Source organism: Lynx rufus, unplaced genomic scaffold (genome assembly GCF_022079265.1).
Source record: "Lynx rufus isolate CCGP_SWC_20201006 ecotype Redwood Valley unplaced genomic scaffold, mLynRuf1.p SCAF_16, whole genome shotgun sequence".
NCBI lineage: Eukaryota > Metazoa > Chordata > Mammalia > Carnivora > Felidae > Lynx > Lynx rufus.
The window spans coordinates 16,631,280-16,657,587 of record NW_025814830.1 but is presented as its reverse complement, the minus strand read 5'-3'; the positions used below and the strand labels follow the sequence as shown (position 1 = coordinate 16,657,587).

Below are 26,308 nucleotides of genomic sequence, written 5' to 3'. Positions count from 1 at the left end.
TTATCACAGTAGTTTTTCTGGCTTATTGCACATAGGCTTCATTCAGTTTTGCTGCCTGGTACACTTACTGGTCAGAGTTTGGGCTTATTTTTCTCAGAATCCATACCCTACACATTTCTGATTACCTACTTTTTGTTAAGGAACATACTCACCGGGAGCAATGGTGAACTCTTCAGAGTTAGAGTGCCTTATTGCACAACTTGTAGTCTTTGCACAAAGGCAGAACAGGTGTGGTGTGTGTTTGAATGTGCCTGCTTTGTAATAGATTTTCTGCAATATTTATAACTGTTCTTTGCTCATGCCTTTACTTTTTATGTTGCCATTCCAATCCTTCACAGAACTTGTTGTGTGATCTGGGCAGTACATTTTCATGTATAAGAACCCTGGTTCTGGGGACAGATAGTCTCGGGATTGAATCTGAGCTCTCTGACTTATGGCATTTGTTACCTTGAGCAAACAATTTCACCCTGCTATGCTTGGTCTTGTCTTTTCTAAAATGAGGATAATTAAGACACCTGCTTTACAGGGTAGATGTGAGGACTAAACTAAACAGCATACGTGATGTACTGGCACAAACTAAGCACCCAGTAAGTGGTGGCCATCTAATACTCATTGGCCTGGCTTCTGTCCTCGTCCCCTCCCACTGATTCATTGTCTAACACCACCCCCCACCAGCCCCCTAAAAATGCTGTTTACCTCTCATTTTGGAAAACAAAGCATAATCCTGTTCCTGGACAGACAGACATAGCTTATTTATTTTACAAAAGGGATGCTATCCCCAGGTAGAAGTATTGTCACAGCTGAGGTCTCCGTGCCGTGTTGCCTGCCTTGAAGGCAACCTAGTGTCCTGTGTAGCACTTCTGCTTTATAGTCTCAGGCCTGGGCCACGGACCTCCTTTGCCCAACTGGGTGACCTTGTGGAGGTTATTCCAAGCTAAGCCTCCTTTCCCATACAAAACGGGAGAATACTGCCTAGCTCATGAAGCTCTGTGAGGATTGGATGAGGTTATGTGTATTAAGCACCCAGCATATTTCCCGGTGCATCAAAGGGGCTGGTTTTCCCCTGCTGCTCATGCAGTTGTACAGGCATCTCAGAAACTCTGTCCTCATTACAGAAGGAGAGCTATTTTCCATTCTTGTGTGAGGACAGGGAAAGATGAAAAAGGCATCATCCCGCCTCAGTCCTACCAAATCAGCAAACTTTGTTTTTCAGTGCTTTAGTAAGGAACGTTCTATGTAAAGCACATACCCATTATAGTTATACCTGATGTTTAGGACATTGGCCCCACAGTTACTAAAAGGTTCCTTTCAGGATTTTCAAACATTAGATCATCCTCAGTTTAGTGTTAATATTGCAGTTCTAGAATTCCCGCTGGTTTACATCCCCCAGTATCACTTTTGTGACTGGCTGGAGATGGAAGATGGGATGACAAAATATTTTCCTCAAGTTACCGAGTTTCCTTCTAACTATATGACATTGAACCATTTTCCCTTAGAAACACAGTTGTGTTGGTACTTCCGTTCTGAAACTCTACCATGGCACGGTGAGGGGTAGGTGCGACAACATGACGAAGAAGGAAATGGGCTTTGGCGTAAAGTACTTGGTATATGACCTGGCATGTATTAGGTGCTCAGGAAATGGTCACTGATAGTTATCTGTATACCTCAGTTTGCCTTATCTAGGAAATAGCTCTGGTTCTGTAAGTTTTTTGTACTTGAAAAAAAAAAAATGTATAATGGTGTTACTATACTTTTTCTTCTTTAAGTAGAAAAGCTACCCACATAAGTATGTTGAATTTTTTAAGAGTCCTGTTTTAATACCTAGGCCAAAAATACCCAATGTTTCCCTAAATGTTTCAAAAATGTACTTTTAGGGGCGCCTGGGTGGCGCAGTCGGTTAAGCGTCCGACTTCAGCCAGGTCACGATCTCGCGGTCCGTGAGTTCGAGCCCCGCGTCGGGCTCTGGGCTGATGGCTCAGAGCCTGGAGCCTGTTTCCGATTCTGTGTCTCCCTCTCTCTCTGCCCCTCCCCTGTTCATGCTTTGTCTCTCTCTGTCCCCCCAAAAAATAAATAAACGTTGAAAAAAAAAAATTTAAAAAAAAAAATGTACTTTTAGGGGCACCTGGGTGGCTTAGTGCATTAGGTGTCCAACTTTGCTTCAGATCATGATCTCGTGGTTCATGGGTTCAAGCCCCACATTGGGCTCTGCACTGACAGCTCAGAGCCTGGAGCCTGCTTTGGATTCTGTGTCTCCCTCTTTCTGCCCCTCCCTTGCTCGTGCTCTGTCTCTCTTTCTCTCTCAAAAATAAATAAAAACATTAAAAAACTTTTTTTTTTTAATTTTTTTTAACTTTTTTTTTTTTTTTTTTTTTTGAGACAGAGACAGCATGAACGGGGGAGGGTCAGAGAGAGGGAGACACAGAATCCAAAACAGGCTCCAGGCTCTGAGCTGTCAGCACGGAGCCCGATGCAGGGCTCGAACTCACGGACCGCGAGATCATGACCTGTGCCAAAGTCGGCCACTTAACCGACTGAGCCACCCAGGCGCCCCTAAAAAACATTTTTAATATACTTTTAGAGTTAGTTTGTTCATATCAGAAGCTAAACAAGGTCCAAATGTTGCATTTGATTGAAAACTCTCTTAAGCCTTTCTCTCTCTTTAAAATTTTTAATACTTTATAATTTAAGGTGGTATATGTCCTGAAAATTGCATAAATTATAAGTGTGCAGCTTGGCCAATGGGTCACATTCACTCCTCCTCTTAACTACTCAGACCATGAAATAAGCCATTGCCAGCCCCTCTGCAGCACTCTTCTCGGGGCCCCCAGGCACCAGCTCCCTTTCTCCTCTGCCCCTCCAACCATCTTGACTTCTAACATCATGATTTTGCCTTTTTTTTGACTTAACAGAAATGATATCATGCAGTACATAGTCTTTTTTTTTTTTTAAGTTTATTCATTTAAGTAAGCTGTATACCCAGCACAGGGCTGGAACTCACAACCCTGAGACTGAGTCACATGTTCACATGTTCTTCCAGCTGAGCCAGCCTGGCGCCCTGGTGCATATTCTTTTATATCAGGCTCATCATCATTGTGTGTAATGTAATGTAGAACTAACACCGTCCTTTTCATTGCCATATAGTATTCCATTGTGAGACTGGCAATTTATTCATTCACTCTACTAGTGATAGGTATTGGGATTATTGCCAGATTTTCCCGCTATTGTGAATAACGCCTCTTGAACATTCTTTTACGTGTTTTTGGTGTGTATATGAAATTGAGTCCATTTTCATTGGGTTTATACCTAGGAGTGAAATATCTGGGTAATAGGGCCTGCATATATATTCAGCTTTGGTAGATCTCAACAATTATCCAAAATGGTTATACCAGTTTACAGTGACTGTACCAGCTCATAGTCTGACCAACACTTCATATTGTCAGTCTTTAATTTTGATCATTCTGGTAGGTGTGTAGAGGTATGTTGTTGTGGTTCTGATTTGCATTTTCCTGATGATTTATGAGGTTGAGTATCTTTTTTGCCTGTTTGTGTACTATTGCTCATTCCCTTATTGGTTGTCTGCCTTTTTCTTACTGACTTGCAACAGTCTGTTCTGAATACAAGTTCCTTGTCTATTGTGTATATTGCACGTATCTGCTAAACTATGGTTTGTCTTTCTACTCTCTCAGTTATGTTTCTGACAAACAGAAATTCTAATATTTAATGTAGTCAGATTTATGAATCTTTTTCTTGTGATTACGGCTTTTGTGTCTTTATACTCTGAAACTGATGTTGATGTCTTTGAAATACCCTTGTAAGATACATGATTCGAAGAAAAATGTGTGCTTATAAAGTAAGGATTCTGATTTTAGGGATGCACATCAGCTGGGTCAAAAATATTGTGTACTTATATGTTAATGAGCCTATATTTTGTTCTAATATAGCACAAACACTAAGAGAAAAATTTTTTAAATCCAGAAAAGTTTTAAGCAGCGCGAATCACATTTTGGAATGACAGGGGTTGCCACTCAGTGTGGTCAGTCATTAAATAAAGTCTAGTCTTTGTTTAATATAAAAAATATTACAAGTAATAATAACCGTTAACATTTTTTAGACATTCTGCATGGACCAGACAGTGTGCTAAGCACTTGATTTGTATCAGCTTACTTAACCGTTACTTAGGAATGTTGCTATCCCAATTTCATAGATGTGGAAAGAGAGACTGGGTAGATGAAACTACTTTCCCCAGGTCTCCCAAATAGCAGAGCCAGGGTTTGAACCTTTGCTTCTACCGGCTGTGTGTCTCTGTTATGCCAGAAAGAACTCTTTGTGAGGCCTACTGCCACTGCATGCCATACTATCCCCAATTTAGTGGTATATTATAATGCAGCAGAAGTTTTATTAAGCTCAGGGTTTCTGTGGATCGGGAATTGGGGAAGGCTACTGTAGGGATGGCTTGTCTCTATTCCATAAGGTCTGGGCCTTTGTAGGGAAGACTTGAAGGCTGAAGGCTCCCTCACCAGCCTGACTGGTGGTTGATGCTGGCTGTTGGCCGGACCCTCAGCTGGGGATCTCAGCTGGAGCACATACACCATTTCTCCACGAGGTCCTTCCAGCTATGCTAGTGCCCCAAAGTGAATGCTTGGATTAGAAGTAGGCAAGCACTGGGGTGCCTGGGTGGCTCAGTTGGTTAGGCGTACAACTTTGTCTCAGGTCATGATCTCATGGTTCGTGAGTTCAAGCCCTACAGTGGGCTCTGTGCTGACAGTGTAGAGCTTGCTTGGATCTTCTGTCTCCCTCTCTGCCCCTCCCCCGAGCGGGCGTGTGTATGCACTCACTGTCTCAGAAAAATAAATAAACATTAAAAAATAAAAAAAAAAAGTAGTCAAGAATGTTAAAAAAAAAAAAAAATTAAGTAGGCAAGCACTGTATCACCTCTTATGACCTGTTCTGGTAAGCCACATACCATCACTTCCACCATAGTTATAGATTTCTTAAGTCTCTCTCAATCTGGAGGCATGTTGAATTTCAGTTATTTTTCTTGGCTTGGGGGAAAACTCAAGTCTTTGAAAAACTTGAATTTATTTTAAGGAAACAGTTTAGCAGATAGTTTAATTTGGAGGAAAACAATATGTGTTGTTTCTAAGGGATGAACCAAAGGAGTTTGTTTTTCACAGTGGCACAAAGATTTCTTGGGTTCTTCACAAAATCTGAAGTGGCCATTTCTCTGGACTTTAGTTATTTACTCCTTTGAAAGCACAGAAAACAAATTAAATGTGGTAAGACAAACCCTACTGCAGAATTTTTATTGAAATCTTTTTATGCACGTTCAAATCCTTCTCAGGTCACTTCAGATCTTACAGAACATCCAGGTTCTGCTTTCTTTTACCTAATCCCCCAAGGCAGTCATTCCCAGTTGAAGAGACCTGGAGTAAGGTCCAAGTGAGGTCCCAGGTCAGGGGAATAGGGTGTTTGAGCCACATTCCTATTTTTCTGGGGTTCTGGGACTATAAAGTAACTGACCCATGAGCAGTAGGAGGAAGCCTATAGAAAAATTCAGTCTTAGGGGTTTTTTTTAGCCAAGAAAAGCATTGGGTTTTCTTGTTGTTTGTTGGTTTGTTTGTTTCTTTGTTTGAGAAGCACTGGGTTTTCTGATGTTTTTTCTCCACCATCAAGCAGTTGACTCAGTCATCAGCAGATACTAACTGGGGGTCCTGCAAATTTAATCCTATTCTAACACTACCAGGAGATAGCATTGGATCCCACTGGTTAAGGGCTCAGTTCCACAAGACTGTCCCCACTTCTAGGCTGTCACCTGTGCTCCTAACCAACTGACCATAAAGCAGAGGTTTGCTAGACCTGCTCACAAAACTCAGGAAACCAGTGTACTAATATTTACCAGTTTGTCATGAAGGATGTTGTAAAGGATACGGATGAGGAGCCAGAGGAGAGGTTCAAAGGGCAAGGCCCTGGAGGAGCAGAACGCCCATGCCCTCTCTGGGTCACCACCCTCTCAGCACCTTCACCTGGTCACCAACCCAGAAGCTCTCTGAACATCCTTTGGGTTTTTATGGAGGCTTCATTATGTAGCCGTGGTTAATTACATCTCCAGCCCCTCACCTCCCCTAGAGGGTGAGACAGAAAGTTCCAACCCTCTGATCCTGTGATTGGTTCTTCTAGCAACCAGCCCCCATTCTTAGGTTACCCGGAGGGGTTCGAAAGGTCACCTCATTAACATGACAAAAACACATTGTTTGCTCTCCTCACGTATGGCAATTCCAAGGGATTTTGGAGTTCAGTGCCAGGAATGGGGGCAAAAACCAAATATATATTTCTTGTTAGAAATCATAATATCCCAGGTTTCTCCATCGGCTTTCTTTTGGTTGCCAAAATAGTTTTCTTGCATTGGGAAGAAATCTCATTTTTCATACAGATATGGATAGGACTTTATTGGTTGACAGAGGCAGTGTTCATTCTGGCATTCCAAAGCTTCCGTCCAACCTTCTGTAGAGATTACACCAGGAAACCAGCACTTGGTCTGTTAGGATGCTCATGTGTTTCCTCACGTCACGTATACTTTGCCTTGACAGATTTGAATAATTGAAGTACCAAATGGGATTGTCATGGGAAGAAAAAAGCAAAACAGGGGCGCCTGGGTGGCTCAGTCGTGGGGTGTCCGACTTCAGCTCAGGTCATGATCTCACAGTTCGTGGGTTCAAGCCCTGCATCAGGCTCTGTGCTGACGGCTCAGAGCCTGGAGCCTGCTTCAGATTCTGTGTCTCCCTCTCTCTCTCTGCCCCTTCCCTGCTTGCGCACTCGTTCTCTCTTTCTCTCTCTCTCTCTCTCTCTCTCTTATAAAATGAAAAACAAGGGGCGCCTGGGTGGCGCAGTCGGTTAAGCGTCCGACTTCAGCCAGGTCACGATCTCGCGGTCCGTGAGTTCGAGCCCCACATCAGGCTCTTGGCTGATGGCTCCGAGCCTGGAGCCTGTTTCCGATGCTGTGTCTCCCTCTCTCTCTGCCCCTCCCCCGTTCATGCTCTGTCTCTCTCTGTCCCAAAAATAAATAAACGTTGAAAAAAAAAATTTTTTTTAAATGAAAAACAAAACAAAATTGTGATGGGTGATGTCCTGTAAATGTGCTGCTGTTATTCTTATGTCACTAGGGTTTGTTTTTGTTTGCTTTTGGGTTTTTATTATCTTTTTTTTGCCCAGTGTGCAGGGTATTTGGAAATAGGGATGTTGACGGTCTGCTGGTAACATGGTTAGAAATGATCTGTTAGACATAATCCTCTGTTTCGAAACATTTTTTATGTTTTTTCTAGGTACTACATTACATGTATTTTGGTCAGGTCGGTGTTACCTGTTCATTTTCTGACTCATGGCATATACGCTATGAAGATTAATAAAGGGAATCCTCATTAGAATGCAGTTGGAGGTTCAGCAAGGGGAGCTCTCCTGCCCTGCCACTCATTGTCAGTTGCACACCCAGCAGGAAGAGGAGGACCTTGCAGGTGGATACTACTTTAGGATCCCGGCAGGAGAAAGAAAGGCTTACAGGCCTCCAACAGCTCAGCCAGTCAGAGACTGTTTATAACAACCCTCCTAACCTCCTGCTTTCCTCTGTAAAAGAACATTCCTATCTTTGTTTGGAACTCTTGCCAGTGGTTTTCCCAAACTTCTTGTCCCAGATTGCAATAAACCCATTTTTTTTTTTTTTGATGATAAAATAACTGGCAGCTTTATTTTTTTTTATTTAGGTTAACAATACCTTCATGAAAGAAGATAGACAAACAACAATTTCAGAAAATAAGTGTATAGTAAGGTGAATAAAACAAGATGACGGTACAATAATAGTTTACTCTCATGTTTTAAACTAAGAGAATTTGGTTTGCTCCATGGAATTGTAAAGGGAGAATGCAGAGGGAATGGAAGGTGAGAGAATAATGCTTCAGCTAAAGGAAGCTTACTCCGAAAAAGGAAGTAGAAATACATATAAGCCGCCTTTACATAACTCTGAAGTTGAGGTTCTTTTATAGTATCTCTTGTCCTCTACTCAGTTGAAAATCACTTTAATAAGTGCTTAATCTTGTCAATTTTTTTCCACACTCTTCACACTTAGATCTTTTAATGAATAATTTGCATTGCAAGTGTCTCTTCAGAATAACCTTTCCACCAAGCTAAGTTTGATGCTCCTAGAATTAGGGCTCAGTTGTTCCATATACTGCTCTTGCTTTCTTTATCTTCCTCTGTCAGGAAAGATTTTAAGGAGTTCTTCATATTAAAAGATATTGAGTAACCAAATCAGCAGAATTTATAGAAGTTCTTGTCCAATAGGATGGGAGAGAGCAATTTTAAAAGGCTAGATAGAGCAGGAAAGCAAAAAGGCTTCATCTGTGTGTGTTGTTTGCATAGGAGAACTAATGAAAGTGATAGACTCTAGGTGAGCTTCTAGATCACTCTATTAGGAAAGAGCATTTCTGGGACACCTGAGTGGCTCAGCTGGTTAAGCTCCGACTTCCGCTCGGGTCATGATCTCTTGGTTTGTGAGTTTGAGCCCTGTGTCAGGCTCTGCGCTGACAGCTCGGAGCCTGGAGCCTGCTTTGAAATCTGTGTCTCCCTCTCTGTCTGCCCCAACTCCACTCACGCTCTCTCTCTCTGTCTCCCCAAAATAAATAAACATTAAAAAAAAAAAAGGAAAGAGCATTTCTGATAGTGAATAATATTTCACTGTAAATTTTAGCTATTCTCAAACTCTTCAAAGTGCCCTTGTCCTCTGTAAACTATTCTAAAAATAATTTTAGCATTTACTTCTGGAATATGTGATTTACTGCTTACATAAATATACATTATTAATTTAAATGTACTTTATCATTCCTCATTTCTACCTCAAGTAGTAAATGATGACAGTTCAAAAGCCTTAAAAATGGCTGTATCCCACAGTTCAGGAATGTTCTTACCTCTGGGAAAGGAAGAAGAGGCAATCGAGAGGCACACAGGGAATTTCAAAGATGTATTGGTTATATTCTATGTCTTAACTGTGAGTGTTTATTTTTTCTTCTCTCTTAAAAGATTCTGGTGGAGGAAAATAGACTGTATCCTACAGAATAATCAGTGATGCATGTAGATTGTTTAAAATGTTAAAAAGATACAAAAACGTTCTACTTTATTTTTGAATATCCTAATTCTTAATAATAATAGTACAGTGATTAACTTATGATACTTGCATAGGATGGAACATCATGCCCCATTGAAAATACATAACTTTTAACTTGAGAAAATACTTACGGAGCACTGTCAAAAATACGATGAAAAATCTTTCATAAGATTCCACTTTTGCTTCAGATCTACATACGTACATTAAAAAGAGTGGGAATTTTCTAGATAATTTTTTAGAATTTGTATTTGTACTTACCTGTAAATTCCATCTTTGTATAAGGAATATAGATTATTATAGGGGTGCCTGGGTGGTTCAGTTGGTTAAGTGTCCAACCCTTGATCTCGGCTTAGGTCATGATCTCATGGTTTTTGAGACTGAACCACAAATTGGGCTCCGTGCCCAGCCTGGAGCTTGCTTGGGATTCTCTTTCTCTCCCTTTCTCTCTGCCCCTCCCCCACTCATTCCTTCCCTCCTTTTCTCTCTCTCAAAGTAAGCAAACATTTTAAAAAAGAGAGAAATAAAGATTATAGGGGCATCTAGGTGGCTCAGTCCAGTTGAGCATCCAACTCTTGATTTCAGCTTAGGTCATGATCCCAGAGTCGTGGGATCGAGCCCTGTGTTGGGTTCTGCACTAAGCATGGGGCCTGCTTGAAATTCTCTCTCCCCCTCCTCTGCTCATGCTCTCTTTTTCTCTAAAATAAAATTTAAAAAATGTATATATATAGTTTATATAATCAGGAAAATTTTTAAAATAAAAACAGCATTTGCTCACCAGTTGAGTAAGACAGAAATTGGCGTAGCAGTTTAAACATCTTTAAGCAGGGGGCCCCCATTTCAGACAGCACAGCGAACTAGGTAGCCTGAACAAGTCTCCCAGTGAAGTTAACTAACATGCTGGGTCAGTGTTTAAATGTATAGCTCATCTAGCAGGGAAATCAAGAAACTTTACAGGTAACAATAAATCAGGTACTCTGTGAGGTAATTGAGCTGTACCTGTCAGCATGGATGAATCTCAGAAACACTGAACTAAGGTACGGTAAGTCACACAAGAATACATAAAGTATGATTCTATTCATATGCTCAAAATCATGCAGATAAACAATTATTTAGGAATACACTACAAAATTCAGAAACATGATGATTCTTTTGGGGAGGAAGATGAGATCTTGGAGGAACACACAAAGAGCTCTTAAGATGGAACGTTCTCAAGCAAGTATGATGTATACATTATTTTTTTAATTCCATGTATACACCTTATTCTCCTTTTATATGATGAGTTTCATGCACACACACAAAAACATTTTTTCAATTGAATGTACAAATTAAACCACATTCTATGAGAGAAGTGATAGTAAGGAAATGAAGTTAAGTGTGTGGATTTTGTAGGTACTTCATTTTTTTATTTGTTGTTTTAATTGGGTAACACATATGAACTTCAGAATCAGCTTATCTAGTTTCCTCTAAAAATTCTCTTGGGGCACGTGGGTGGCTCAGTCGGTTAAGTGTCTGACTCTTAATTTCAGCTCAGGTCATGATCTCACAGTTTGTGAGATGAGGCCCTACATCAGGCTCTGCCCTGACCGTGTGGAACCTGCTTGGGATTCTCTCTCCCTCTCCCTCTCCCTCTCTCTCTCTCTCTCTCTCTCTCTCTCTCTTTTTCTTTCTCTCCCCCCCCCCATTTCTCTCTACCCCTCTCTCACTTACACATGCACACTCTTAAATAAACTTTAAAAGTAATAATAATTCTCTTATTTGTGTTGGGATCATGTTAAGCTTCTAGATTAATTTAGAAAGAATTCACAACTTTCTACAAACAAGGTATGGACTTTACTCATTTGTTCAAATCATCTCTTGTGTTCCTCAGTAGCATTTAAGTTTTGTCCCTGTATATTGTGTACATTTCCTGTTTTCATATGTGTGTAAATCCACGCACACATTTGTGTATATAGAAGTACGCAGGTAGTCAATCACAGTTATTCTGTGATCCTTAATTTTTTTTCTTAAAGCATTTAAAAACTCTCTTACTGTTATAAATGTATAGGGAAATGAAAAATACTGTAAGATATATAGCACACTGTAACTTAGTGCTTAAAAACATTAAGAATTAAAGTATTTTACTTCTTTTGTGGGAAACTTACCCAGAATAGTCTGCTCAGTGCTTGCTTCTCCTTACAGTATTATAGGTGAGCATGTTTTCGGTGCCTTGGCCATTTGTCATACTCCTTTCTGGGTATGGATCAGCTTTCACCATTTTATCCTTTGCTCTTTCAGTTCAATTTGATTACAGAGAGTTTCTGTACTGCTATTTTTCACAGGAATAACTTCTTCCGGGAACCCACTTTCTTCATGCATGTCATCAAGTTCACCTTCATGTAGATCCTCTGGCTGCATATCCAGAGTTTCTTCATTGGTGGCCGTGTCAACATTCCTGTGGTCCCCTATTTGTTCTATAAATGCATTTACATTTGAGCCTGATTTCACTTACAGGGTTACAGGTTTCTCCTGTATTTCCATTTTGTTGGCCAATTCCTTCTTTTGGAGTCTACATTTTTGTAAAAAGGCACACGGGACATTTTATCAGTGGGAGATTAGGAGGCACCACAACTTAATGCTTTGCTGTCTGTGAGTGACCAATTACTGACTGAAAGAAATGACATGATTGGTCACTGATCCCGAAGCATGTCTTTGCCTAGTGGACTCAAAAGCTACCAGTGAAGTCTGTACTCTACAATTACACAGTTAATATATTTTGATAACTGAAATTTGAACAGTTGTTAGGGGGGAGTGGTGACATTTAACTAAACCATAGTAACCAGGATCCGTGCATGGCAGAACCATACAAAGCAAGGACTGCCTGCTCACCCCCCACACGCACACACTGGTTGTGAGGCATATGCTTATGTATTTCATTTTTTCTGTTGCTGCTATAACGTGGGTCTTTTCCTTCCTTTCCTAGTTTTCAATTCAATATTGTTTTTATATAGGAAAGCTGTTGATCTATACAGAACGTTCACTTTATGCCCTTACTGAATTTTTTTTTTCTCTTACTGAACTTCTTATTACTTTTAACAGTTTTTAATTGGTGTTTGTGTAGATATATAATTATATTATCTGCAAATAATTTTCTCAACCTTTCCTATATGATATTTACACCTCTTATTTCTGTCTCTTACCCAACTGTACTGGCTAGTGTTTCTGCCGCATACTAAATAATAGTGGGGATAGTGAAAATCCTTATTTTGTTCTTGGGCTGAATGGATATGCTTCTAGTGTTTTCTCATAAAGCTTTAGACTAGTTTTGGGGTTAAGATAGATATGTTTTTTCATGAAGAATTATTCACCTACCCTATTCTGTGGAGAAATTTTATTAAGAATGTATATCGGGTATAGGTATTGTCAGCCTGATGTAAGTGCCTCCTAAAATATGGTGGTAGGGAATACACAGCTCTCCCTAGGAAGTATATTTGCAAAAAAGAAAAAGTGGGGAAAAAAATTTGATCCTGAATCTAATGAAACCTTTATGTCAGTAGTTCTTAACCAGGGAGAAGGCTTTTCTCCCTCATCCCCCCACAAAGGGCATCTCACGGTGTCTAGAGACATTATTGGTTGTCATAAGGGGGAGAGAAGGTGCTACTAAGACTTAGTAGGTAGGGGCACCTGGGTGGCTCAGTCAGTTGGGCGTCCGACTTTGGCTCAGGTCGTGATCTCGCAGTCCGTAGGTTCGAGCCCCGTGTCGGGCTCTGTGCTGACAGCTCAGAGTCTGGAGCCTGTTTCGGATTCTGTGTCTCCCTTTCTCTGACCCTCCCCCGTTCATGCTGCGTCTCTCTCTGTCTCAAAAATAAACGTTAAAAAAAAAAATTAAAAAAAAAAAAGACTTAGTGGGTAGAGGCCAGTGATGCAGATAAACGTCCTACAGTGCCCAGAACAGCTCCCACAATGAAGAATTATCTAGCCCAAAATGTCAGGAGTGCTGAGGTTGAGAAAGCCTTTTCTAGGTCTCACTGTCAGATTATAAGAAATGTGAGGGATACAGGAACATATACTGTAACATCAGAAAGTAATCAGTGCAGCACATGATATGAAAAATTCTACAAGGCAGATGACCTGGTTTCTGTAGCACATAAACACATGAAGGGGATTGGGAAAGAAAGAACTGTTACAGATTAAGAGACTTAAGATATATACCAACCAAATGCAATATATAGATCTTGTTTTGATCCTCATTTGAACAAAACATTCCTGCAGAAATTAGGGAAATTTTAAGTGGGGGTTACATGAAACAAGACTGGTAAAGTGTCAGTCATAATTGAAGCTGGGTGATGGAATTTCATTATAATTTCCTACTTTGGTCTTTGTTTAAAGATTTCCATAGTAGGGGTGCCTGGGTGCTCAGTCGTTTAAGCATCCAACTCTTGATCTTACCTCAGGTCATGATCTCACAATTTGTGAGTTCAAGCCCCGGGTCAGGCTCTGTGCGGATGGCACGGAGACTGCTTTGGATTCTGTCTCTCTTTCTCTCTGCCCCTCCCCAACTTCTGCACATGCACACTCTCTCTCTTAAAAAAAAAAAAAAAAGATTGCCGTAGTAAAAAGCTTTGTTTAAATGGATATTGAATTTTAGATTAAGTTTCAGCAATAACAGTGAAAATATGACTTCTCTGATCCTTTCAAATGGTGAATCATCATGATAAATTTCCTAACACTGAATTCTCTGTATTCCTAGAATAAGCCTCCTTTCGTCATGGTATATTATTCTTTAATATACTTGAGAATCTCTTTGCCAGCATTTTATTCAGGATAATCTACATTGATATCCGTAACTGAGATTTGGTGTTTAGTTTTCTTTTTTCTGTTGCCTTTGCCAAGTTTCAGTATCAGTGTAATTCTAACTTCATAAAAAGACTTAGAACGACTTTTTTTCTTTTAAACTCCCTGGAACTGGAAGATACAAGCTAATTTGAATACAAAGAAACTGGCTATTTTCTATTCACTTTAAATATTCCACTGATAGTCCTTTGAAAACATTGATAACTCGTTTCTTTTCCTAATTTCTACTCTAAGTGTCTTCCAAAAGAATGAACATATACTGTTGCAAACATTAGAGCTTATGGGCAGTATTCTCAATGACTTTTTTGCATCAAAAGCTTTAAGTGCCTAAAATTCTTATTATATAAGATGACTCAACTTTTAATAGTCTTTATTTTTTTAGAGCAGTTTGGGTTCATTGCAGCGTTGGGCAGAAGTACAAAGACTTCCCATATATTCCCTACCCCACTCACTTATGGCCTCTTCCGTTATCAGCATTCATCACCAGAGTGGCATACTCATTACAGTTGATGAACCTGCACTGATGAATCATTATCACCCAAAGTCCATAGTTTACATGAGGGTTCACCCTGGGTACCGTACGTTCTGTGGGTTTGGACAAATTTATAATGGCATGTATCCACCATTGTAGTAATATGGTATCATGCGGAGTAGTTTCACAGCCCTCAAAACGCCCTGTGCTCTACCTGTTCATCCCTCCCATACACACATCCAGACTCCCGGTGACCACTCATCTTTTTACTGATTCCATAGCTGTGTATTGTCACTTCTTCAGCTTTGTTCTTCTCCTTCAGTATTGTATTGGCTATTCTAGATCTTTTGCCTATCCATATAAACTTGAGAGGCAAAAACAACAAAATAACTTGCTGGGATTTTTTTTTAAACTTTTTTTTTTTTTAATTTTTTTTCAACATTTATTTATTTTTTGGGGGACAGAGAGAGACAGAGCATGAATGGGGGAGGGGCAGAGAGAGAGGGAGACACAGAATCGGAAACAGGCTCCAGGCTCCGAGCCATCAGCCCAGAGCCTGACGCGGGGCTCGAACTCACGGACCGCGAGATCGTGACCTGGCTGAAGTCAGACGCTTAACCGACTGCGCCACCCAGGCGCCCCCTTGCTGGGATTTTTAATGGGATCACATTGAATATATAGATCAAGTTAGAAAGAACTGACATCTTAACAATATTGAGTCTTCTTAATATAGAATATCTCCATTTATTTAGTTCTTCTTTGACTTCTTTTGTCACAGTTTTGTAGTTTTCCTCATACAGATTTTATATATATATTGTTAAAATTAGGTATTATATTTGGAGAGTGGTAATGTAAATGGGATTGTGTTTTTAATTTCAAATACCACATGTTAATTACAGGAATATGGAAAAGTGATTGACTTTTATTTATATTAACCGTGTGTCCTGCAATCTTGCTTTAATTGTTTATTAGTTCCAGGAGTTTTTTTGTCAGTTCTTTTGGATTTTCTATATAGACAATAATGTCGTCTGCCAAGACAGTTTGTTTTTTTCTTTCCCAATCTGTGTATCTTTTATTTCTTTTTTTTACTACATTAGCTAGGACTTCAAGTACAATGTTGGAAAGGAGTGGTGAGAGGGGATATTCATCTCTTATTCCTAAACTTAGTAGGAAAGCTTCCAGTTTCTCATCAAGTATGATGTTAGCTGTATATTTACTGTGGATATTCTTTATTCATTTGAAGAAGTTCCTAGTTTGCTGAAAATTTTTAACATGAATGAGTATTGGATTTTGTCAAATGCTTTTTCAGCATCTATTGATACGATCATAAGATTTTTCTTTACTTGTTAATATGGTAGATTACATTGATTTTCAGATGCTGAATCGGGCTGGCATGGCTGGGATAAATCTCACTTGGTTGTGGTCTAGAATATTTTTTTTACACATTGTTGAATTCAGTTTGCTAATACTTTGTTGAGGATTGTTGCATCTGTGTTCATGAGAGATACCGGGCTATCGCTTTGTTTGCTTTTTCTTGTAATATCTTTGTCTGGTTTGGGTATTAAGAGTAATGCTGACCTCATAGAATGAGGTAGGAAGTATTTGCTCTGCTTCTATCTTCTGAAAGAAATTGTAAAGAATTGGTATAATTTCAGGGCACCTGGGTGGCTCAGTTAGTTGGGCATCCAACTTCGGCTCAGTCATCTCACAATTCATGAGTTTGAGCCTCGCGTCGGGCTCTGTGCTGACAGCTCAGAACCTGGAGCCTGCTTTGGATTCTGTGTCTCCCTCTCTCTCTGCCCTTCTCCCACTCATGCTGTCTTTCTCAAAAATAAATAAACATTAAAAACCTGTTTTAGGGGCGCTTGGGTGGCTCAGTCGGTTGAGCATCCGACTTCAGCTCCGGTCATGATCTCACAGTTCGTGAGTTCAAGCCCCGCGTCGGGCTCTGTGCTGACAGCTTGGAGCCTGAAGCCTGCTTCAGATTCTGTGTCTCCCTCTCTCTGCCCCTTCCCTGCTCATGCTCTGTCTCTCTCTGTCTCTCAAAAATGAATGAACGTTAAAAAAAAATTTTTTTTAATAAATAAATAAATAATAAAAACCTGTTTTAAAAGAAAAAAAGTTGGTATAATTTCTTCCTAAATGTTTGATAGAATTCACCAGTGATCCCATGTGTACATGGTGCTTTCTGTTTTGGAAGAGTTATTATTAATTAGTGATTTAATTTCTTTTTTTTTATTTTATTTTATTATTTATTTTTAAGTAGGCTCCATGCCCAATGCAGGGCTTAAACTCATGACCCCGAGATTAAGAGTCATGTGCTCTACTAACTGAGCCAGCCAGGTGCTCCAAATTATTGATTTAATTTTTTAATAGATACAGAACCTCTTCAGAACCTCTTCAGTTCTTGTGTGAGTTTTAACAGATTGTGTCTTTCAAGGAATTGGTCTGTTTTACCTGGGTTATCAAATTTATGGGCATAGCACGGTTCACTTATTCCTTGATTACCCTTCTAATGTCTATGAGATCTGTAGTGGTGTCCTCTCTTCCTTGTGAAGTAGCCTAGTTACTTACTGGCTTATTGATATCATCCATCTTTTCAAAGAATCAGCTTTTGGTTTTCTTGATATTCTCAATTGATTTCTTGACTTCCTGATTTCAGTTTCATTGATTTCTGCTCTTTTTATTATTTCTTTTTTTTCCTACTTATTTGGATTTAATATGCTCTTTTTTCCCCCTAGTTTCTTTCCTCAGGTGAAAACTTAGTGACTGATTTTAGATATTCCTTCTTTTCTAATATATGCATTCAGTTCTATAAACTTCCCTTCAAGTACTGCTTTTGCTGCATTCCATACATTTTGATGGGTTGTTTTTTCATTAGTTCAAAATACAGTAAAATTTTTCTTCATATTTCTCCTTTGACCCATGTGTTATTTGTAAGTATTTGTTTAATCGCCAAGTATTTTGAGATTTTCTACTATCTGTGTTGTTCTACCTTAATTCCATTGTGATTTGAGAACAGACATTGCATGGTTTTTCTTCTGTTAAATTTGTTCAGCTGTGTTACAGCCCAAAATATGGTATTTCTTCGTGAACATTCCATGTGTATTCTGTTGTTGGGTGAAGTAGTCTACAGTTGTCAGTTATATCCAGCTAATTGATGGTGGTGTTGAGTTCAATTATGTCTGCTGGATCTGTCTATTTATGATAGAGAGGTGTTTAAGTCTCCAACTACAATAATGGATTCATCTGTTTCTCCTTGCAGTTCTGTCAGTTTATTTATGCCTCATATAGTTTTATCCTTTGTTGTTTGACACATTCGTGTTAAGTATCATCTGTCTTGGAGAATTGACCCATTTATCATTATGTAATGGCCCTCTTTTTCCTTGATCACTTTCCATACTCTGAAGTCTGCCTAGTCTAAAATTAATGTAGCTACTCTTGCTTTCTTTTGATTAATATTAGTGTGGTATATGTATCTCCACTACTTTTCATCTCTATGTGTATTTATATTTAAAATGAGTTTCTTATAGATAGCATGTAGTTCTTGTTTTTAATCCACTTCAACTTCTGTCTTTTAATTGGTGTTGTAAGACTACTGACATTCAGAATTATTATTGATACAGTTGAATTTGTATCTACCATATTTGATACTATTTTCTATTTCTTTCCCTCATTCTTTGTTCTGCTCTTTTTCTCTTCTGCTCTTTTTCTGCCTTTTGTGGTTTTAATTGAGCATGTTATATGATTTCATTTTCTTTCCTTTCTCAGCGGATCAGTTACACTTCTTTTCTTGGTGGTTTCCCTAGAGTTTGGAATGTACATTTACAACTAGTTCAGATCCACATTCAAATAACATTATACCAGCTTCATGGGTAGTACAAGTACCTTATATTAAAATAATCCTAATTTTTCTCTACCATCCCTTGTATCATTTCTGCCGTTAATTTCATTTAAACATAAGTGTGTGTGTGTGTGTGTACACATACATGAGCATACGTAATCAGTAATCAGATACATTGTTGCTGTTATTTTAAACAAACTTGTATTTCTTAGATCAGTTAAGAATAAGAAGAAAGTTTTTCTTTTTTAATCTTCTCATGCCTTCTCTGATGCTCTTTCTTTATGTATATCCAGGTTTCTGACCTATATCATTTTTCTTTCTAAAGTACTTCTAACATTTATTGCAAGACAGGTCTACTGGCAATAAATTGTTTCAGGTTGTTTGTCTGAAAAAGTCTTTATTTCTGCTTTACTTTAGAAGAATAGTTTTACTGGCTGCAGATTCTAGGTTGGTTGTTTTTTTCCCTTCATACTTGAAATATTTTACTCTTTCTTGCTTGCCTGGTTTCTGAGAAGTCAGATGTAATTCTTTCTGCTCCATTATCTAAAGTATTTTCCCCCTCTGGCTTCTTTCAGGATTTTTTTCTTTTTCTTCTATTTTTTGTAGTTCAAAAATGATATGTCTAAAAATTTAAAAAAAAAAAAAAAAAGGGGGGCGCCTGGGTGGCGCAGTCGGTTAAGCGTCCGACTTCAGCCAGGTCACAATCTCGCGGTCCGTGAGTTCGAGCCCCGCGTCGGGCTCTGGGCTGATGGCTCAGAGCCTGGAGCATGTTTCCGATTCTGTGTCTCCCTCTCTCTCTGCCCCTCCCCCGTTCATGCTCTGTCTCTCTCTGTCCCAAAAATAAATAAACATTGGAAAAAAAAAAATTAAAAAAAAAAAAGATATGTCTAGGTGTAGTTTTTCTGCCATTTATTCTGCTTGGTGTTTTCTGGGCTTCACGGGACCTGTAGTTTGGTATCTGACATTAATTTGGGGAAATTTCCAGTAATTGTTCTTTCAAATATTTCTTCTGTTCCTTCTCTTTTCTTCTTCCTGTTACACATATGTTATGCCCCTTTGGGTTGTAAATTTTGTATTCCAGTCTTTTTTCTGTTTGCTTTCCAATTTTGGAGATTTCTATGGAGATACCATCAAGCTCAGAAATTCTTTCTTCAGTCAAGTCCAGTCTACTAATAAGACCATTAAAGGCACTCTTCATTTCTGTTACATATTTATCTCTAGCATTTTTTTTGGTTCTTTGTTAGACTTTCCATCTCTGTTTTCATTACCCATCTGTTATTGCACACTGTGTGTTTTATTCATTAGCACTCTTTGCATATTAATCTTAGTTGTTTTATATCACCAATCTGATCATTCAATATCCTACCATATGTGAGTCTTGTTCTGATGCTTGCTGTCTCTCTTTAAAGTTTGGTTTTTACCTTTTAATGTATCTTGTAATTTTTTCTTGATAGCCAGGCATGATGTATTAGGTAAAAGGCACTGCTGTGAATAGCACTTTAGTAGTGGGTAACCTGTGAGGGGAGAACAAGTAGTCTACTGTCCTGTGATTAGTAGGTCTCAGCGTTTTAGTGAGTCTGTGCCTCTAGACTGACCTTTACTTGTGCTACTGAGTCCCCCATCCCTTTGGCGAGACAAGACAGCTGGAATGGGCTGGAATTGGGCATTTCCTTTTCTTCAGGTCGGTGAGGCTCCAATAAACTCCAGCAGGTTAGGCTCTGGTTAAATGTTTGTCCTAAGGGTAGACCTTGTTAAAGACAGAATGCTGTAGCATATTTCAAAGTGGTTGTTTTATCCCTCTACCTGGATTTTTCTCCAACATTCAGTAAGAATTTGGTAGAACTATAGGAGATAAACTCAGAAAAGTGTGGAGGATCCTCTATGATTGCATCCCTTCACATTTTTTAATTTTTATTTTTTTAATTTAGAGCAGGGGAGAGTGGCAGAGGGGGAGGGAGAGGGAGGGAGAAAGAGAGAGAATGAGAGGGAGAATGAGACTCTAAGGCAGGTTCCATGCTCAGCGTGGAGCCCAACACAGGGCTCGATCTCACAATCCTGGGGTCGTGACCTGAGCCAAAATCGAGTTGGATGCTCAACCAGCTGAGCCAGGTGCTCCTCCCTTCACATGTTTACTTCCCCTAATTGTCTACACTTAGCTGCCAGCAAATCATCAATGACTGTTCAGGTCGCCCTGTTCCGGCCCTACTTCCTTTAGGAGTAAAAGGTCTTTCCAGTTTGGGGTGCAGGGGTGTGTCCTGTAACCTCGGTTTTCTTACAGATCTAAGATGGGTTGTTGATTTTTCAGTGTGTTCAGTGTTTTACTTGTTAGGACTGAGTGGCACTTTCCAGTCTTATATGCTAAACCAGAAACCAGAAGTTCCTGATTGTCATGTTTAGAATTATATATTTTTTTTGCATAAAATTATAGGGAATTGTGGATTGAATGTCACCAATTGCTTCCAGGAATAGAATTGTGGGCAGCTGTAAAATATTTTATCATAGAAAATTTAAGTTACATCGGGGAATATTAACAAAATAGTCAACTTGCATGATCACAGTTTTATAAATATATGCATTTTAAGACTGGGAAAGGGGCACCTGGTTGGCTCGGTCAGTTAAATGTCCAACTTCTGATTTCGGCTCAGGCCATGATCTTACAGTTCGTGAGATCGAGAACTGTGTCAGGCTCTATGTTGATAGATAGCATGGAACCTGCTTGGGATTCTCTCCCTTTTCTCTCTGCCCCTCCCCTATGCGTGTGTCCTTCCTCTCTCTCTCTCTCTCTCTCTCTCTCTCTCTCTCCCTCTCTCTCCCCCTCTCTCTCCCCCTCTCTCACTCTCCCTCTCTCACTCTCCCTCTCTCTCAAAATAAATAAGTAAACATTAAAAAAAAAAGACTGGGAAATAAACATCAAAATGATAATATTGGTTACATCTAGTGGTTAGGTTATAGGTGATTTTTGTTTTCTTTGTAGATTTCTAATTTCCTACAGTGAATTTTTGAAATCCGGAAACTAAATTATTTATGGAAATAAAGCAATTCATTCAACACCTAAATCTTGGTTTCTAATACTAATAAAAGTAACAAGAGAAATGGCTTAGAGAAATGATTGATCTCTAGGTAAATAAGTGAACCTGGAACATCTTACGGTGCCAGAAAGTAAGGAAAGTGCTCGACAAACGAAAGATGGGAGTATGTCAGCAGGACATGGGACCTGGAGGAGCCCTCAGTAACCTCAGCAATAAGATAAATAATGTAGTATTAAATTATATCCGAAAGTGTAAAATACATATCCAGGAGTCCATACTGACATTAATGATTGAATAATAAATGGGTGAGAATAGAGGAAATCCCTGTGCAGAATTCCCAGTGATTTATATAGATAACTCTACTGTCAGTAGGTGGTAACTTTCTTCCAAAGTATATACAGTGTGGAAAGAAGGGATAAGAAAGTGTAACTTCCCTGTGGAGAAACTCGATCTCAAGATCAGCATCAATAGCGCTAAGTCATGTTGTGACGGTATTCTGTGCCGAGGCTCGAGGATGGCACTGTACCTCTGGGGTCTTCCTCCCAGGAGCCCATTACCCTAGTCTAAACTGAGAAAAACCTCAGACATACCCAAATTGAGGGACATTCTACAAAATACCTGGCCAGTATTCTTCAAATCTGTCAAGTTATTAAAAACAAAGAAAGTCAGAGAAACGTTAAAGTCTAGAAGATCCTAAGGATATGTGATGACTAGAATTGAAGGACAAAACGAAGGAAACCTGAATAAAGTGTGGACTTTAGTTAATAATAACGTATCAACTTTGGCTCCTTGTTTATGATAGATATACCTTAGCAATAAAAGATTTTAATAATAGGAGAAGCTCAGCTTTTTTATAAAACTCTAAAACTATTCTGAAGTTAGTTTGCTTTAAAAAAAAAAAAGATAATTATTTAATTTAACAATTTACTCTTACTTTGAAAAGTTTTGAGTAATAATGGAGATGTTCCATGGGATAAATTTGCAATTTCTGACATTTGTTTTTTGACCCATTTTTCTCAGAAGTATGAAATTCTCATTGCATAAGCCTGACTTTCCATTCAGAGGACGCTTTGATGTGCAGCATTGTGTGGTTCATTCCGGGTACAGAGTTTTCCAGTGAGGTTTCAGGGCAGATCCTGAATCCAAAGTAATCTGAAGAGTCAAGAGTTTATATTTCTCCTTTCTTTAATATAAACATAAAGGTGTTCGTATTATCAGTTACCACGTAGGTGTTTGACATGTATGAAGGCATTGTACTTGGTGAAAGTCCTGAGGGGGAAGGAACGAATGGGCATCTGTTGGCCTTGACTATTCACTCCTACTTGCTCAGTGTAGACCTGAGTGCCAGGCCACTGTGGTGCAGGGCAGTCTCTACTTTCTTTAAAAAAAAAAATTTTTTTTTTAACGTTTATTTATTTTTGACAGAGACAGAGCATGAGTGGGGGAGGGGCAAGAGAGAGAGAGGGAGACAAGGAATCTGAAGCAGGCTCCAGGCTCTGAGCTGTCAGCACAGAGCCCAACGTGGGGCTCGAACTCACCGCGAGATCGTGACCTGAGCCAAAGTCGGACACTCAACCGACTGAGCCACCCAGGCGCCCCGAAGGGCAGTCTCTGCTTTCAAGGGACCAGTGCAGAAACGCTTGAGCCAGGGACTCAGCACATTCATCACATGGTGTAACTAGTGCAGTCGCATAGGGACACTGAGCTGAATGGCACGGAGGAGGGCGTGATCACCAACTGTGGCCCTTTTCTAGATGTTAGTGAAACAGATTTATTGAGATAGTTGGGTCCAAAGATATATATAAATGGGCAAAATAAAATGAATTAAAATTAGTTTTCTGTGTGTGGCCAGTAATAAAATTATTGTGCAAGCTATAAAGTCTTTCTTTTTAATGATTTTTTCATGTTTATTTATTTGTTATTTCTGGGAGCGAGAGAGAGAGTATGTGCACAAATGGGGGAGGGGCAGAGAGAGAGAGAGGGAGACAACAGAATCCGAAGCAGGCTCCAGGCTCTGAGCTGTCAGCACAGAGCCCGACGCGGGGCTTGGACTCAAAAACCACGAGATCATGACCTGAGCCGAATTCAGACACTCAACCGACTGAGCCACCCAGGCGCCCCCAGGCTACAAAGTCTTGAAGAGAATGGGATAATGGTCTTAAAAATATTTCCAATAATAAAACATTTCAAACATTTTACCACATTTTGAAGAAATAAAACAGGGACAGCTAAAACTTGTTCTGCCCTTCCTTCCTGTTGTGCTGATGCTAATATATATCATTTCCTACCATTTTTTAAAACTTTATTATGTGTGTGTGTGTTTACACATGTATGTATGTATTAATAATATATACTGGTTTGATGTTTTAACAGTTTATTTAAATGATACACCAGAGAAATCTTTTTTTTCACTTTTTCTTCTCACTGACCATTATTGACATCAGTTCATGGTAATAAGTGTACATCCAGTTCTTTTATTTTAAGCAGAGCATAATGTTCCATTATATGAAAATAAACCGTTTTATTTCCACTGTGCTGTGGCAAAACAGTGGTTGTGAGTTGCATCCTTTTTTGTCTTTTTTTTTTTTTAATGTTCATGGCTACAGTGAGGCTTCTTGTATATGTGTCCTTGTGAACACATAGCCACCTAGAACTAAAATCCAGGGTCACAGGTGTGTGCCTCTTCAGCCTTAACAGATGCTACCAGGTTGCTCTCCAGAGTTTGTACTCTGCACGCCGTCTGTGCGTTTCCCCTTCTTCACACCTGTACAGAAATGGCATTATCAGGCTTACTCATCTTTCAGGCTTATGGGTGTGATGCATTTGTCTGCGTATTAATGAAAATCGTATATCTTCTTTATGTTTGAATTTATGGAAATTCTTCTAAGAAATGCACATTTATTGCCCTTAAGTAGCTTGGTGTTTGCTGAGGTAAAAGGCCCTTCCCTGGCCTTGGATCTGATGTCTCAGGACCTGTATTAAAAGATAACACTGCTGGGGCGCCTGGGTGGCGCAGTCGGTTAAGCGTCCGACTTCAGCCAGGTCACGATCTCACGGTCCGTGAGTTCGAGCCCCGCGTCAGGCTCTGGGCTGATGGCTCGGAGCCTGGAGCCTGTTTCCGATTCTGTGTCTCCCTCTCTCTCTGCCCCTCCCCCGTTCATGCTCTGTCTCTCTCTGTCCCAAAAATAAATAAAAAACGTTGAAAAAAAAAAAAAAAAAACACTGCTGAACCCACCATAAAGCGGAAGGTGGGTTAGAGGAAGAATTTAGTCCTTGCCGTATTTAGTTGTCTTATTTATTCCCTATTGTGCTTTTTATTTTCTTTGTGCTTCATTATCAGTGACCGTGTCTCTTACTGTGAAGGGTTCAAGTAAGTTACCTGATTTGTTAGGCTTCTACTTAAGTATTTACAGGGCACCCGGCTTGCTCATTCATTAGAGCTTGAGACTCTTGATCTCAGAGTCGTGAGTTCGAGCCCCGAGTTGGGTGTAGAGATTACTTAAAAATAAAATCTTTAAAAACATTTGCAGTTGTCCAAAAAGATAAATATAATTTTATCATACAATTCAGCAGTTCTGCTCCTAGGTATTTACCCAAAAGATGAAAACTCCTATCCATACAAAAACCTGCATGTATATATTTATAGCAACTTTATTCGTAATTGCCAAAATGGGGAAGCAGCCAAGATATCCTTCAGTAGGTGAATGGATAAACAAATTGTGGTACATCTGGACAGTGGGGTATTATTTGGCGATAAGAAAAGAGCTATTGGGCCATGAAAAGAGATGAGGAACTTTAAATGTGTATGGTTAAATGAGAGAAACCGGTCTAGAAAAACTACATACTGTATGATTCCATCTGTGGGACATTCTGGAAGAGGCAAAGGATCAGTGGTTGCCAGGGATTCAGGGATTGGGAGGGGTGAACACGCAGAGCGCCGAGGATATTTCAAGCAGAGAAATTACTCTTCATGATTTATCATGGTGGATACGTGACATTATGCACTTGTCAGAACACAGAGAACCGTGTAACACAAACAGTGAACCCTAGTGTAAACTGTAGACTTGTTAATGATGGATGATGTTCCCATATTGGTTCACCATTTGTAGCAAATACTCCACGCTGATGCAAGACGTTACTAAGATGGGGAACTGGGTGCTGGAGAAAGGGGGCATAAACCTACAAGCGTTCTGGAAGAGTCTATTCAAAAAGAGAGTCTGTTCCTTTTTTTACTTGTTTTTAAATGTTTCATTCAGTTCAGATTTTACCAAGTGTAGCCAATTATGTGGGAACAAAATGTTATTTTGAATAGAAAACGTTTTTAAGATGATTAATTATCCATTTTATTTATGAAACTTAAATTGTTGATGCTTTTCAGGACTACTACTTCCATTTTGTGTGGATCTGTAAACAAGCAGAGTTCTTGTTAAAATTATCTAATTCCTTTTTGCTTTCTTGAGAAATAGAGTGGTATAGAGAGTATCGATTTTGTGTATTTTTCTTTCTGTGTGTGGTTAAATAATTTAGAGCAAAGATTTTGTATGTTAGTATATTAGAAATCTTTCCAAATACTGTAATAGCCAAAGTAATCTGGGATGTTTGTCATGATTCTAATAATTTCTTTACAATATAAAATCCCTAATTTTATCGATTCTAGGATATCTGTTCTAGGACACGTTAGCCTCTGAAATCAATATGTCACTTACAATCAGTAACATCTTAGGTTTAGTGAAATACCATGTCTCATAAGGCTTCAGGGAAGGAATTCCTTAATTGTCTTTAACTGATGCTGGGGATGGTTCTGACTCACTCGTGTCTTTCAGATGTTCTCTGTGTGGGTACGTGTGCAGCCATCCTCCTTCTTTGAAGTCTCACATGTGGAAGCATGCAAGTGACCAGAATTACAACTACGAACAAGTAAACAAGGCTATCAATGATGCCATTTCACAGAGCGGCAGGTATTTATCCTGTCCCTTTCCTTG

At 39.3% G+C, this 26,308-nt stretch overlaps 1 protein-coding gene across 2 annotated transcripts in view; it reads left to right on the top strand.

Annotated features, from left to right (window-relative positions):
• ZNF507 (zinc finger protein 507) overlaps nucleotides 1–26,308 on the top strand; it is a 47,371-nt gene that overhangs the window by 17,150 nt on the left and 3,913 nt on the right. For both annotated transcript variants that reach the window (XM_047078328.1, XM_047078329.1), the window contains one exon: nucleotides 26,150–26,284. In XM_047078328.1, coding sequence (XP_046934284.1) covers nucleotides 26,150–26,284 — 135 coding nt within the window. The remainder of the gene's footprint in view (nucleotides 1–26,149; nucleotides 26,285–26,308) is intronic.